Source organism: Leuciscus leuciscus (assembly GCF_965113295.1).
Source record: "Leuciscus leuciscus genome assembly, chromosome: 25".
NCBI lineage: Eukaryota > Metazoa > Chordata > Actinopteri > Cypriniformes > Leuciscidae > Leuciscus > Leuciscus leuciscus.
The window spans coordinates 19,073,240-19,087,013 of record NC_138724.1 but is presented as its reverse complement, the minus strand read 5'-3'; the positions used below and the strand labels follow the sequence as shown (position 1 = coordinate 19,087,013).

The window sequence follows — 13,774 nt, the reverse complement described above, 5'->3', positions numbered from 1 at the left end:
ACCTGCACAGTCCTTGAACCCACGGCAATTAATATCGAAGTATTTTAAGAGACGCCAAAAATAAGCACGTAAGCTCAGGGTTACTAAAATAAAGTGGAGAGAAATAAATCAGTGCTTATTCATTTTCATGTGCCTCTAGTGAGTATTTGGACTGAACCTCAAAACATTTATTTTTCTTTTGTAATCCATTTTAGTGGCCCATGGGTCCTCTAGTCTAATGAAACTAAACACTTTTACCTTTTATTATAGTACTGTACAACATCAGTATTATTTTAGTATTTTGAGATACTATTATCATTTTATGTAGGTTTTATTTTTGTATTTTCTGTTTTAATTTTAGCTACAGTTTTAGTAATGTTGTTGTTTTTGAATTTGTTTAAAGTTTTTATTCATTTTTATTTTATTTTTATTTTTCAAGTTAAGCTAGGCTAAATGAAAATGAGAATTGTTGGCTTTGCCAACTAGCTGAAGGAAATTACGGGGAAGTTTTTGTATATTTTATTTTATTTCAGTTAACGTTTTTTTATTTAAAGTAATGAAAATCCTGGCCTACATGTCTTAAAAGAATCATAACCACAATAAAGATGTTAAAAGTATCAACTGAATTTCCTTTCACTTTCACAGATAAAGAATGGGAAAGCCTGACAAGAGAACCTATTTGTTAGGAAAATAACCTATATTCAAAAAATGCTGTAAAATGCTTCAAAGGAAATGTATCGCCCCCTACGGGAACTGTGGATATTAACACACAGAAGCACCAGGGGCCTCATTTATAAAACTGTGCGTAGGATCCTTATTAAAAGTGTACGTGCGCCCGAGAGCCAAAAATGGCGTGCGCCAAAAAATATTCAGACTTTTAAAACCGTATGTACGCCAGAACCTGCGCAGAATTCACTTTATAAATCCCAGTCAGCGGAAGATTGTGCGCGCATGCGTCTCCTCCCCAAAATAACCATATATGGAGCTTACAACGCCTAGTTTTACTATGCATATCCTCATCTGCATATCATCTGCATATGCATATTCATCCATACCACATTTAACGGTACAAGACATTAGGAAAATATGAGATAAGGATGTGCCGTCACATTACATTGATACAAATCATTTAGTAGCCTATATCCTTGCATTGTTTTCGAATAAATAAATCAAATAGTGTAAAATACATTTCAGAGAAAGTTTTTCTCAATATTTTCCACTGGCCAAATAGTATTTTGAATGGATTTATATTTTGAATGGAAACAGATAGGCCTTGTTGTGCATTATTTGCACGAAAATATTTTTTCTCAGACAATCTGCTATTATCATGATAAGCATTTCTCAATGTGGTCAAAACATTAAAACACAGCATGCCACAGGAAAAGTGTTCAAAAGTATCGCATCCACTACAAATATTAATATTTATTGAATATAACAAAATGTTGCAACTTCTCAATGATTTCATGTATAATTGAAGTGTTTAACTCCATTAATGAGAATGGCATATTCAATCTAAATGTCGACAAAGATTTAAATATGAATGCATTTGCTTAAACAGATGTGTAGCGAAAATATCAGGCCTAGGCTAAGTAGGCCTATTTGTCAGGTAAACATTGTTATATGTGATAACACCTCCTCCTGGTAAATAAAGACAATAGCAAGTATGTCTGTTTGATTATTCATTGTATCCATGTGAAGGAGTCATTGAATTGATTCAATGTGCAATTACGTGTTTTTAATATAGGCTAATTTATAGGCTGCTATGTACTTTGATATTATGCCCAGTAACACTTCTTGCCAAGATTTATGGTTTAGGAGACTGTTCATTTTCCCCTAGCCCCGTGGGCATCACAACACCTGTTTCTTTCAGATGTTGTTATCGTCAGAATATCTTCCGTCATGCACAAAACTGCACTGAGTCATAGATCTTCGGTATTTCTTTTACATGGAGAGTACAAACAAAGTCAAGGTAAATCAAATCTCAGCTGTTTGATCAGACACAGAACAGATGGTGCTTTCTGAGCAGCCATGCCATCCACACCACAACCAGGTTTTCATTTTCCACTGTCATTGTTTGAATCATTGTCACCATAGCAAAAACAGTAGGCCTGTCACACTGTTCAGCTGCACTAAAACATATGAACCCGGGAAATGACCTGTTTTTGTCCATGTTGTCTTTTTGAGATTACTGTTCACTGAATCTGAAGGTGGAATTGGGTTGTTTTGCAAAGGTTTTCAGGACAATCACCTACTTAGTGAACAAAGGATAGATTTCAGTGACCAATGCCGTTCGTAAAACTGTAACAAGAGCAGAACGCGTCCATCCGGGGATAAAGGATGATGGCCGACCATGTTGAGTGATTGAAGGAAAGCTCTTCGTGTTCTTTGAGGGAAAACATTGTGCTTAATTGTATTGAATGTGCACTTGTAGTGTATTTCAAATCTTTAAAGTATATTTAAAACTCTACTTGCAGATAATATAATATTAATGAAATAAAAGGCAGCTTAGGTGTACTTAAAGAGAGTACACTTGTTTCAACACTATTTTTCTAAATACTATTTTAAAGTGCACTTAATATAAGTGTTATAAGTGTAATAATGTCAAGTTTTACTTTAAAATACCTTTTACATCATTATGTTTTAATAATCTTTAGTCATTCCTTAACATCATACACTTATTTTGATGTGTTGACTAACATACTAAAGCAAATGTAAAGTACTTGAATATAATTGTAACTGCACCGTGTGTTTTTTAATGTTACATTTAAAGTTAATATATTAAATGTACTACATTGTAACTTTATCATTACTAAGGTGTAATAAATAGATTATTTTCTTTGACAGTACACTGTAACCATATTTCAAAGACAATAGAAATAATTATGAAATTACATAAGATGTACTAAGGTCATACTAAACTGGGCCAAAAAGTACTCTAAAGTTCAACTAATATAAATTTAAACTATAACACATTTTCTTTGAATTGTAAACAACATGCAATCAAGTGTTTGAGAACATTGCATTGAGTTTACACTTTATTTTATTACTTCTGTAATAATAAGCACCCTTTTTAGGTAAATTGTGCTTCTTTTTTGCAAGGAGCCTGAAGCCCTGAAGCTTCATTCCATTCAACAAAATCAAAAACAACATTATCCAATTTAAATAAATCATAAAGCCTGTTTGGTTTGCTATCAAGGACCAGGTTTTAAAATCAATAATATTATGATTATGTAATAAATCAGAAATGAAGTTGAGAGCGGTCATGTGACCCACAGGAAAACAATGCCAACTGGGTGAACTAATCAGCTTAAGTGCTGTAAAACTGGTTTGAGAGTAAAGTTTTTAAAATGCGGCTCTGTGTTTGTTTACCCTGTAAAAACTTTTTCCTGGAATAACAGTCAAATCCGTTTCTCAATATATTATGGTTTTGAGATGGCCCAGGGGCGGAGGAATATAAATTCAAATTGCTTTCTGCAATAGATAGGCTATACTGAATCTTATTTCCCTCTGTGATTTAAATACATTTAATTCAGATCTAAAGTTTGACTGATAAAATTGTATCTTTATTTTCTGAAAGTCATACATGAATTTCTTTTTAAGGCATTCAACTGTATTAAAATGATCAATCCCTGCATGTCAGCAGTCATTCTTCACAATTCATGCAATATACTAATGTCAAGAGGATAGTTAAATTAATGTTGCTGATGTGCGCAACATTTAAAAGCCCTTTTCCAAATGAACCGTGGCAGGTTTAAATGATCAGTCGTCAATGAGGTTTTACAATATAGGAGAATGACCAGGTCAGCACTAACCTGGATTTTATTGATCTTAAGGTCATAAATAAAACCTGAGACTAAGTTAGAGTGGGTAGGAAATCTATACGGATCAGTTTTGTAGATTATCTGTGGTGTCCTCCCTCCACTCACTCTGTGTCAGACACCAGATCACAAATTTTATTGATTAGTTCATACATATTATGGAACAGTAGGACTATGTCACCACTAGGTGGCGTTACGATACCTTGAATAGCTACACAAATGACAGGGTTATCATGTATGCAGGCTATACGAACTTTGTGGCACAAAAAAACTCATTACAATCTGTTGTTAAAATTACATTTTGGCCCCCCCCAAAAAAAAATATATATATATATATGTCATTATGATAAGACTCCTCCCTTCAAAAAAGACCACAAAATATTTGTCAAATGTGTCATGGTCACGAGGCCCTTAAAAACAGTAACATACCATGGCAGGTGGGGGATGAAGATACTGCATAGTTGAAGAGAAAGTCATAGATCCAGAATTTCACACTTCGGTTTTAGTGGTTACTGGGTGGCGGTGTAAAATTGACCACTGTAATAAACTTCCCTCCAGACAGACTTCATAAAGCCTCTGAATGCTATTGAGCCTTTGCTCACTTAGTCACTGATAGAAGGTCGATGCATATTAATTTAATGTAACACAATGTAATAATGTACTAGCAATTAACCAGTTTGGTCATTAGAGTAATTCATGAGATACAAACTCCAAATTACCACAACACTGTAAAACAAAATATATATCATGATTTATCACAGCTTTTTTCTTTTGTCCAATCAACTTAGATAATGAATGTGGTTCAGATAACATAATATTTTGAATTTCTGATGATTAAACCAATCTCCTTAATTGAACTAACTCAACTTTTTAATTTCAATATACCAGGTACCAGGCAAACAGGTTCAAACCAACTTTTTTAAGTTAAAGGTACAATATGCAAGAATTTTTGCCGCTAGAGGGCGCTACATTCCAAACAACAACAACGGCGTAGCTTGATGACGATGTGAAGGAGCGTGGAATGATGGGAACTGTCGTTTTAAACTCCACCGTGGATGTAAATCAGTCATACGGGAATCGAAAAATCATGTTCATGGATGAGGCTAAGTTCTATTTTTATAAATGTTGCGTTTAATGACATGCTTTTTGTGGCGAGGGGGGCGTGGTTCAGCGCGGTCTGTGATGGGAGAGAAAAGAGACGAGCAAGTAGGTCAAGTGCAAATGCACCTGTGTCTTATTGCAGTGATCGGCGTGGAGAGACCGCTTATAAGCCGCGCTGGAACGAGAGAGAGACTGGGGAGAAAATTGGACGCAGAGGAAGAAAACCGGTGGATCCGAGCTCTCATTTTTGAACTGTTTTGTGCCGTCGCCACAGTGAATGCGCGTTGTGCGCGGCTTTTGTTTGTTTTGCTTTATTTTAATAAAGTACGAGTCCCAGTCACGCCGACGCGTCTTCTTCCTTCCTGACTCTTAAACCTCATCACACTTTTATTTCATTAAAATGAATTAACCGCAAGAAAAGTAAGGTTTAATACTTCATAGATGTTACTGTATTTGTTGAATTCATTGTTGTGATAACGCTGCGCAGTTTTACATGTTCTAAACAATTGTTGTAAAAGTACATTCGAACATGCCCACATCATTTGCCAAAATACTGATTAATCTTTATGTATAACACATGCTATGTTTATTTACATGGCCATAAACACCAGACGTGATAAACAATGTCAATAAACTAAACACAAATCTAAAGCAATAATACTTTCCTTACATAAACATAACTATTACCGAATGCTACATTTGGAAAATATAAAATTAAGCATGCTTTGTCGACAGAACCAGCAGCAATCGGTAAAGAATAATTGTGTACCATAACGACTGCAAGAAACAAGCTAAAGTTTGTAGCTTGATAGACGCTACAACTAGGCCTACAACTTCCGCATTTGTCCAGGACTCCACGCAGTACGAGCGGAAACCGAGGGTGACGCGGATATGACGCAATTGACTGGCGACTCCCAGCTCCCCCCTGCTCTAACGCCCCGTTTCCTTGGTTAAAATCGCAATTTTCTCACGATTTAAAAATAGTTGGAAACATTTGGGATATTGTAAGTAATCAACTTAAAATATATAACACTGGCCTTGAGATTTTGGGATATTTTAATGCAAAATTCTTACATATTGTACCTTTAAACCAACAATATTGTGTTTTATCCTTGCTTCAAATGCAGTGTTTGATAAATAAATTGAGGAACGGAAGTGAAATTATTAGCTTCCTATTTTTGTTATTTTTCTTTGTACTCTTCTTCTCATTATTGTCGTCATCATTAATTTCAGTAAATTTCATCAAATCTTTTTTATTATGAATATGCATACTGCATTCTACCATAAATAACAGCAAGAGAAATGTTCACTCACAATATATAATGAACAATATTTAAAAAGTATAACTGATTAAACTATGGTTAAAATAAAAAGAAACATTAAAAGGAAAACGGAAACAAAATAAAACAGGAAATTATATTTAATAATAATAATAACTATAGCCTAAATAATAAAAATAGTTTTCACTAATACATTTTTATTTGATGTTTAATTATTTATTTATTGGTTTTTATTGGTTTTAAAGATTTACAAATAGGCCTATCCTACAACCTATCTACATTAGAATAAAAAGGGAAAAAAATAAAAAATAAAATCTAAAACTTAAAAACATTAAAATGCTTACAAATATTAACACTTTACTTGATGTTTATGGAATTTACCCAATACTATTATTAATTGTAAAATATGAGCAGCCAATCATCGGACTCCGTTACTCCACCGCCAGTGACGTAACTGTCAGTGATCTGAATGCGCTCACCTGAGAGACCCATTCCATCCAATGGCACGCGCACCCTGGAGTAACGACCCGCAGCGTTTGAGCAGAGTACAACAACAAACCTTTAAACTGATTTGACCCATTCTGAGCGTGAGTCACCCGAGTACACATTCTCCGAGTCAGTGATTACGGTGTTACGGAAAGGAGGAGAAAGAGCAGGCAACTCTTTAGCTGAAAGCGCGCAGAAACTCACCGCTGCATCCCATCTCGAGACTGCTGGCATCCGCCACAAACAGCGCGCGCGCGCGCGTCTAGAGCAAACCGGACCGTTAAAAGATGTGATTATTTTCCCTTTCTGTCTCAGACAGGTGTCTTTTATTTTACAGGTGAGTGAGCGTTTTAACTTATTTCTGAACGTTTAGAGTATAATAACAAGTTACGGAAGGTTATTCATTTGGAAGTTATGTGATTAAAGTGTAGCTGCTACTAAAATACTTCTCTTGTTTTTAGTTTGCTTAAAAAATGAGTTGAAGGGTTTTCATGGAATTGTCTGGGAGTTGTGCATTTAGTTGTTGACAGTGTGAGTCATTATAAATCTGTACGTTTCCTTGAAACTCAGTTAAGAAAACTAAAGCTTTTGTTTATTTTTTTGTTCAGTTTAGTAACGTTATTATTGAAAATCTAGACTTGTTTATCTCTAAACACGTTTATCTTTTCTATTCTGGGGTTACAGACATTTGAGAGTCATTTGAGTGGGACAGTAAGTGGGTGGGCTAAATTTCTGAGAAAAAATATTGGTCTGCAGATACTTAAGAATTGGCTTTAATATCTTACAACTCACTATGCTGATCTTTAGGTAAATATTAATGTAAACAGTAAAGTTTAAAGTCAAATCAGTTTATTTTTAAAAACAACATGGAATTGCATTATGTAAGTGTTGTAAATAATACAAAATAAAAAAATTATTAAATAATGATCTGAGCCAAGCATTTTTGTTACTGCCCTTGAAGTGGTTATGTTTAGATATGTGTTTAAGGAAGATGAAAAGACAATATAAAATCTTTTTTATCAGGTTTTTTTTTTTTTTTTTAAAGAGGAGGTGCTGTATAGGTAAACAATAAGGAACTGCCTGAAATTTCTAAAAGGACAGAAAGTGCAACAGTTCTTCAGTCTCTCACACTGTTATACTTGGAGCTTGCGGAGACCTATAGTGCTCCTCAGCACACTTCAGTATCTTAGATAACAGTAAGGGTAAATCCCATATTCTCTATCTCTGCCGCTCTTTCCATCTCAACCTTAAAAGCGACCTCTTGGAGGAATAACGTTTAAGTACACCAACAATAAATCACTTCTCCGGCGTCCGCAGCCTACCAGGCTTAATTGAGTTTATCAACCACTCCCTTGAGAACGCTGTCTAAAGTTAGACTTGTCACCGCAGTGCACTCAGTGTAGGCTGACTCTTTGATGATTCGCCTCTTCTGGTACACAGCCACAAAAGTGCTGTCCAAGTCAGAGGCACAGGGATCGTTTAGAGTTGCCCTCTTTCTTTTATCCATGGATTTGTCATACACAGTGAGTGGTGAATTATTGAGGCTTCTACAATGCATGGAAACTAGTGATATCATTGTTGTTGCAGTCCGTGTGGCTGTGATTTACAAGTGTCATTTGTTCGGAGTAGCTTCGTTCATAAAGCTTTTGTGTCCTTGTGTTTTGTGCACTAATGGGCTATGTCAGAATTCAAACAAAAATGCTATTTGTTTTAACCCTATAAATCCTACAGTATCTTATTTTGATATACGGCCTCTAAAATGATCAAAATGATCAACATAATCAAAACTTGATTAAAAATGCCTTCTGCCCTCTGATTTTTGGTCATAAAACTAAGCACAACCCCCAACTTAATTAGTCATATTATTGGGAGATATAGAGTGACAGCAGATTTTGTAAATGCATCTTATGTAAGTAGTAAAGATCTTGTTGATTTACATGACAAGATATCAGAACAAGATATCAGAAGCTCCATAATTATTCTCACTATATAGGCCTGATGTATTAAATATGAAACAACAACAAAAATTCTTAGAATTTCTAAATTCTTAGATTTTTATGACTGTTATTTCATATGTCAGGCTTTACATGTTTAATATACTAAATAAATGTTGACTTTTTTTCTCTGCAGAAGAACAAAGATGAGAATTCACTATTCTGAAACCACTTGCATCCTCATCATCCTTCAAACGCTGTGGTGGGGCTTGAATAGTCAATGTGAGGAACCAATAGAAAGCTCCAAACTCGATCTCTCTGTGACCTACGACCTTCCTCACTTTGTGTCTGACACTCCCATCCAGAAGCTGTTGGAATTCAATGAAACTGTGTACGTAGGTGCCATCAACAAGCTTTACGCTCTGTCAAAAGACCTCAAGAAGAGACATGAGTATAATACCGGACCGGTCTACGAGGGTCCGGACTGCTCGGCGCCAAAACCATGCTTTGTTTGTGGAGACAAGTCCCCCAACACGAACAACACCAATATGGCCCTGGTGATTGAAACGTTCTACGACCTTGAGCTCTTCAGCTGTGGTTCGGTGGGGAACGGCGTCTGCACCCGTCACGTGTTAGAGGATGGACCCCTGGATACGGAAGTAAATTGCATGTATTCGGAGAAAAACAAAGGTAGCAGCCACGGTTGTCCAGACTGCCTAGCAGGACCCTCTGGTACGCAGATCCTCAACGTCATGACCAGCGGTGTCGTGAGGTTCTTCGTCGCCAACTCTGAGCCTCTTGATATTACCAACCCTCGTCTCCACCACACCATCTCCGTTAGGAAGATGCGAGAGACTCAAGATGGCTTTGAGTTCTTTTCCGAGCAATCCTACATGGACTTGGCCCCAGGTCTGCGTGGAAACTACCCACTACGCTACGTCTACTCCTTCCAGAGTGGTCCATATGCTTATTTTCTCACCGTCCAACGAGAAGGTGGCAGCTCGAATGCCTTCCACACGAGGATCGTACGCATGTGCTCTTCGGATCCTGAGATCTTGCGCTATGTAGAAATGCCCTTTGAGTGCATTTACTCTGAGCGAAGGAGAAAGAAGCGCTCGGCCCAGGTGGTTTTCAATGTTCTCCAGGCTGCGCATGTGGCCAAAGTCGGCTATGACTTTCAACAGGAGATGGGCCTGAAAGAAGGAGAGGACGTGCTGTTTGCTGCCTTTGCCCGCAGCAAACCTGACTCACCGGAGCCCACCGCCAGCTCTGCCGTTTGCCTTATCTCCATTTCGGACATTAATAACTTCTTCAGGGATTTCATTCAGAAGGGACACACTAGGAAGCTCCATCACTTCCCAGGGTCAGAGGAGAAATCCTTCAACCAGGTAAGAGGTTTCAACCAAATCATGCATTTTCTCCAGTCAATTTTAGCTAACGTTGCACAGCCGAGAGCAAATCTGACTTCTTGTCAGCCCAATTGCTTGTCTTTATCCTCTGGCGATCATAAATCACTGGCCCTCCTCGTCTTTTTTACTTATCCATCACCATTTGTTGGATCAATCAGTAAATCATGCAGATCAATAAATGACACAAATTTAACTGCTGACGACTCCCTGAGGGCCTGTCGATAATGCTGGGCTATTACTTCCCAGAGTTCATTACAAAACATAGTCATACATCGCTCTGATCTGCATTGTAATACACAGCGGTTAATGTTTAGAATATGTAAAGATAAAGCCTATGAACATATCTAGATGCTACTAAAGCTGGACAGTGGACAGCATGGCACAGAAGGTGAATGGAAAAAGGCTGGGCATCAGTACAGATTTACAGATTTGATTCTGATTTGCAAGCTCCTGATTCAGATTTGATTCTTATTCACGGTCATGTTTTCTCCATATGAATTGAATTCTCTGTAACCTAAAGCAAATAAATGTAAACTAATGTAACTTACAGAGCCCTTTTAAATGGTGCATTATGAAAAACATTTATTTAGTACCAATGAACAACAGGGCATGTGCAGTTCAACTATGCTACTTATTTAACATATAACAATCAACAAGTTCACTGTGGACTAAGGTGAATTTTAAATATTTATTGTGTAAATCTCTTAAAATGACAATGTCTGAGCACTTCAGTTATAAACTCGGTGGTGTAGATTCAAATGAAGATTGCGAATAATCTGAAAACTAGGTTTGTTTGAGGTCCATGTGAATCAGGCTTGTTTAACAATAACAACCATTACTCATGCTGTCCGTTCTCTGCACTTTTCTATTTGCTTGTGTGCTGTCTTATCAGAGTCCATACAGCGGGGAAGTCCAGATCACTACCCAGCAGGTGTTCTTCAACCGTCTCTAACAGTATTTGCACTGGTCGCTTTAGCAGTTCATATGGACCAGACCGGAGTGGCTGGCCCCGTCCCAAAGTCACACAGATCTCAAGTCTGGTGTAGTTGCTTCAGTCAGTGCCCTGAACTTTATCTGGCCAAGCTCACAAAGTGCACTCAGTCATTTATTACAGCAGAAGATTTGCAGACTGAAGCACTTAAGACATTTTTAAATATTTTCCTTTTTTGGATCCTTGATCCAAGCATCTGCTCAAAGTCAGCTGCGGTTCTATCAGTTTTCATTATGCGGATGTACGATAGCTTAAATGGCAATAGCAGTTGGAAGACATTTCCCTAGGCGTCTTAGAAGTGTTTACTTACAGTTTGAAAGGGATGTGCGTCTGTTTCCAATACAGTTTTTGTCCATAAGTGTGTGAATGTGTGCATGTGCGTTTGTTTGTTTTGGGTGTGTGTGTCTGAGTGTGTTAAGGCCGATGGCAAATCATAGTGCCATCGTTGAGAATTATGATACTGGTAGCATATGTTATGCAGAGTCTGTCTTATCATCCCATAAAGGGGCAATTGACGCGGTGTCATAAAACCATTACATTGTAAATAGGCATGATAAATTGATCCCAATATCTTGTTTTTGCTCTTAGACAACCGACTCCACAAACTGGGCTCCAACATCTCCTGCCTTTATTTGGAAACAGTGCGGGCATCTGACACTGTGCTTCAGTTTTTATTGAATTTAGCCTTGCTTTCCTGTTTTATTTGTTAATGTGGAGCCAAAGTTATATGAATATCATATCAGATAAATCACCAAAGTCCGTAATAGACTCTTTCCCTTCGAGAGAAAGACACCACAGCTTTCTGACTTCACCCAAGCTCTTAAAATTATCGATCGGCCAGTCTGCTCTAGCTCAGCAATATTCGTTAATAAAAAAGACAGAAATATAGTCCTTATTGTTTGGAATAATGGATGTATCCGAGTTGGAACCACCCCAACAAACCCCCGTCTTGAAAGAGCAGAGGGGAGGGGGACACTTGAGACCGGCAATAACAAACAGCCACATTTAAGGTCAAAATTATCATTAGATTACAATTGATCAGGGGAACAACTGGCAAATGCTGATTACTTTAAAATTGAATCTGAAGCTTGATTGATTGCCGCCTGTAATATAATTCCTAAAGAGGGAGTTTTGATCGACAGCCATTTTAATTATTACGGCCATTGTGGCTAAATGAACATGCTTTGAGATGGCAAGTCTAAAAGTGTAAAGAAAAGCGAAAAGGCAGTGCATTGATTTTTAACTTACTTTGTACACATTTTCCCACATCTTTTTGACTGTGAATAAGCCCATATCAATGTAAATCAGATACTTTTAGCTCTTTGTACCTCGCTCAATCTTTTGCAATATAGTGTGTTTTGGTCATGTAAGGACAGGGTGACACGCTAATGCACTGTACTTAGCACTTATAAAAGCATACGTGCTGCTGCCTGCTTATTCCCAGATGTGTTTGCGCAAAAGCGGCAAAACCTGGAGAATTTATAGGCCACGGCTTCAGCTCTGGGAGGTGCAAAATCATGCTGAAAGACGCGGTACTTGTTGTATCCTGTCTCTGCTTGGAGAAGCTGCGATAAGCTTCCTGCATGGTTGCGTTTCTGTGAGTATGCATACATGTGTAAGAAATGTATTCTATGTGGGTGAGTTGAGGTTTGTACTGGGGAATTAAGTCACCCTGAATCATTTCTGGCAAAAGCACATAAACGCAGGCACGTACACGTCACAGACCAACAGCTCTGACCAAGAGGCAGGTGGAAGTGTGCAGCTGTGTGTTTTCTCAAAATGTCAAGCCCCTGCAGTGAGCTCATGTTGGCAGCCTTGCCCTGGCGGGAAACCTGCGTGACTTTAGACTATAATGTTAGCTAGAGGAGACCGGACAGCTGGCATCCAGGTGCGAACTGCTCATCTCATCTACATCTGGTGATGAGAGCACCTGTGGGGATGTATCCTGACTTTCATGTCCTTATTTTTGCTGTGTTAAGTTTTCAGTGTCCTAAAAGTCTTCTTTAAATTTATATACACTACCATTCAAAGGTTTGGGGTTGGTAAGATTTGTATATTGAAAGAAATGTATACTACTTTATTCAGCAAGGATGCATTAAATTGAGAAAATAAAATATGGCAGTAAAGACATTTAAAATGAAACAATTTCTATTTTAAATAAATGTTATTCTATATTGAACTTTCTATTCATCAAAGAATCCTTGAAAAATGTATCAGTTTCCACAAAAAATATTAAGCAGCACAACTGTTTTCAACATTGATAATAAGAAATGTTTCTTGAGCAGCAAATCAGCATATTAGAATGATTTTTGAAGTAGCACTGAAAACTGGAGTAATGGCTGCTGACAATAGAAAAAAAAAGAAAAATTTATTTTAAAATTAAAATAGAAAATAGTTACTTTTTTTTTTTTATTGCATATTTAAAAAAAAAAAGTATTATATTGTACAATGTATAGGGATTGAGAATTCCCCAGCAGCTTCATATACCTGTTTGCTGCTCAACAGTGGCTTTTGTTTTTATAGCTATCCTTTTAATACAATTAATTTGTTCGACAAAAACTTCCCTTAATAAGCCTTTATGTGAACTTGACCGTGCTTGTCTGAATGTGTAACTCCCGTTCTTCCCGTGACGACAACTCTAAAACACAGGCAACTAAAGCACAAAGAATTTACAACATTCTATCACAATAGTGTTCTCATTATAGTGTTATGTATATGGCAGAATGGCTCTGCACATCTTGCACTTAACTGTATTTTCATGATCAAAGTGATTCCA

At 37.2% G+C, this 13,774-nt stretch overlaps 1 protein-coding gene across 2 annotated transcripts in view; it reads left to right on the top strand.

Annotated features, from left to right (window-relative positions):
• The first annotated feature begins 6,656 nt into the window (after positions 1–6,656).
• The window catches only part of met (MET proto-oncogene, receptor tyrosine kinase), a 44,657-nt gene continuing 37,539 nt past the window's right edge, over positions 6,657–13,774 (top strand). The window contains exons 1-2 of one of the 2 annotated variants that reach the window (XM_082159364.1): positions 6,657–7,001; positions 8,795–9,986. In XM_082159364.1, the coding sequence (XP_082015490.1) occupies positions 8,805–9,986 (1,182 nt within the window). In that variant the 5' untranslated portion in view covers positions 6,657–7,001; positions 8,795–8,804. The remainder of the gene's footprint in view (positions 7,002–8,794; positions 9,987–13,774) is intronic. The other variant, XM_082159363.1, reaches the window with a different exon arrangement.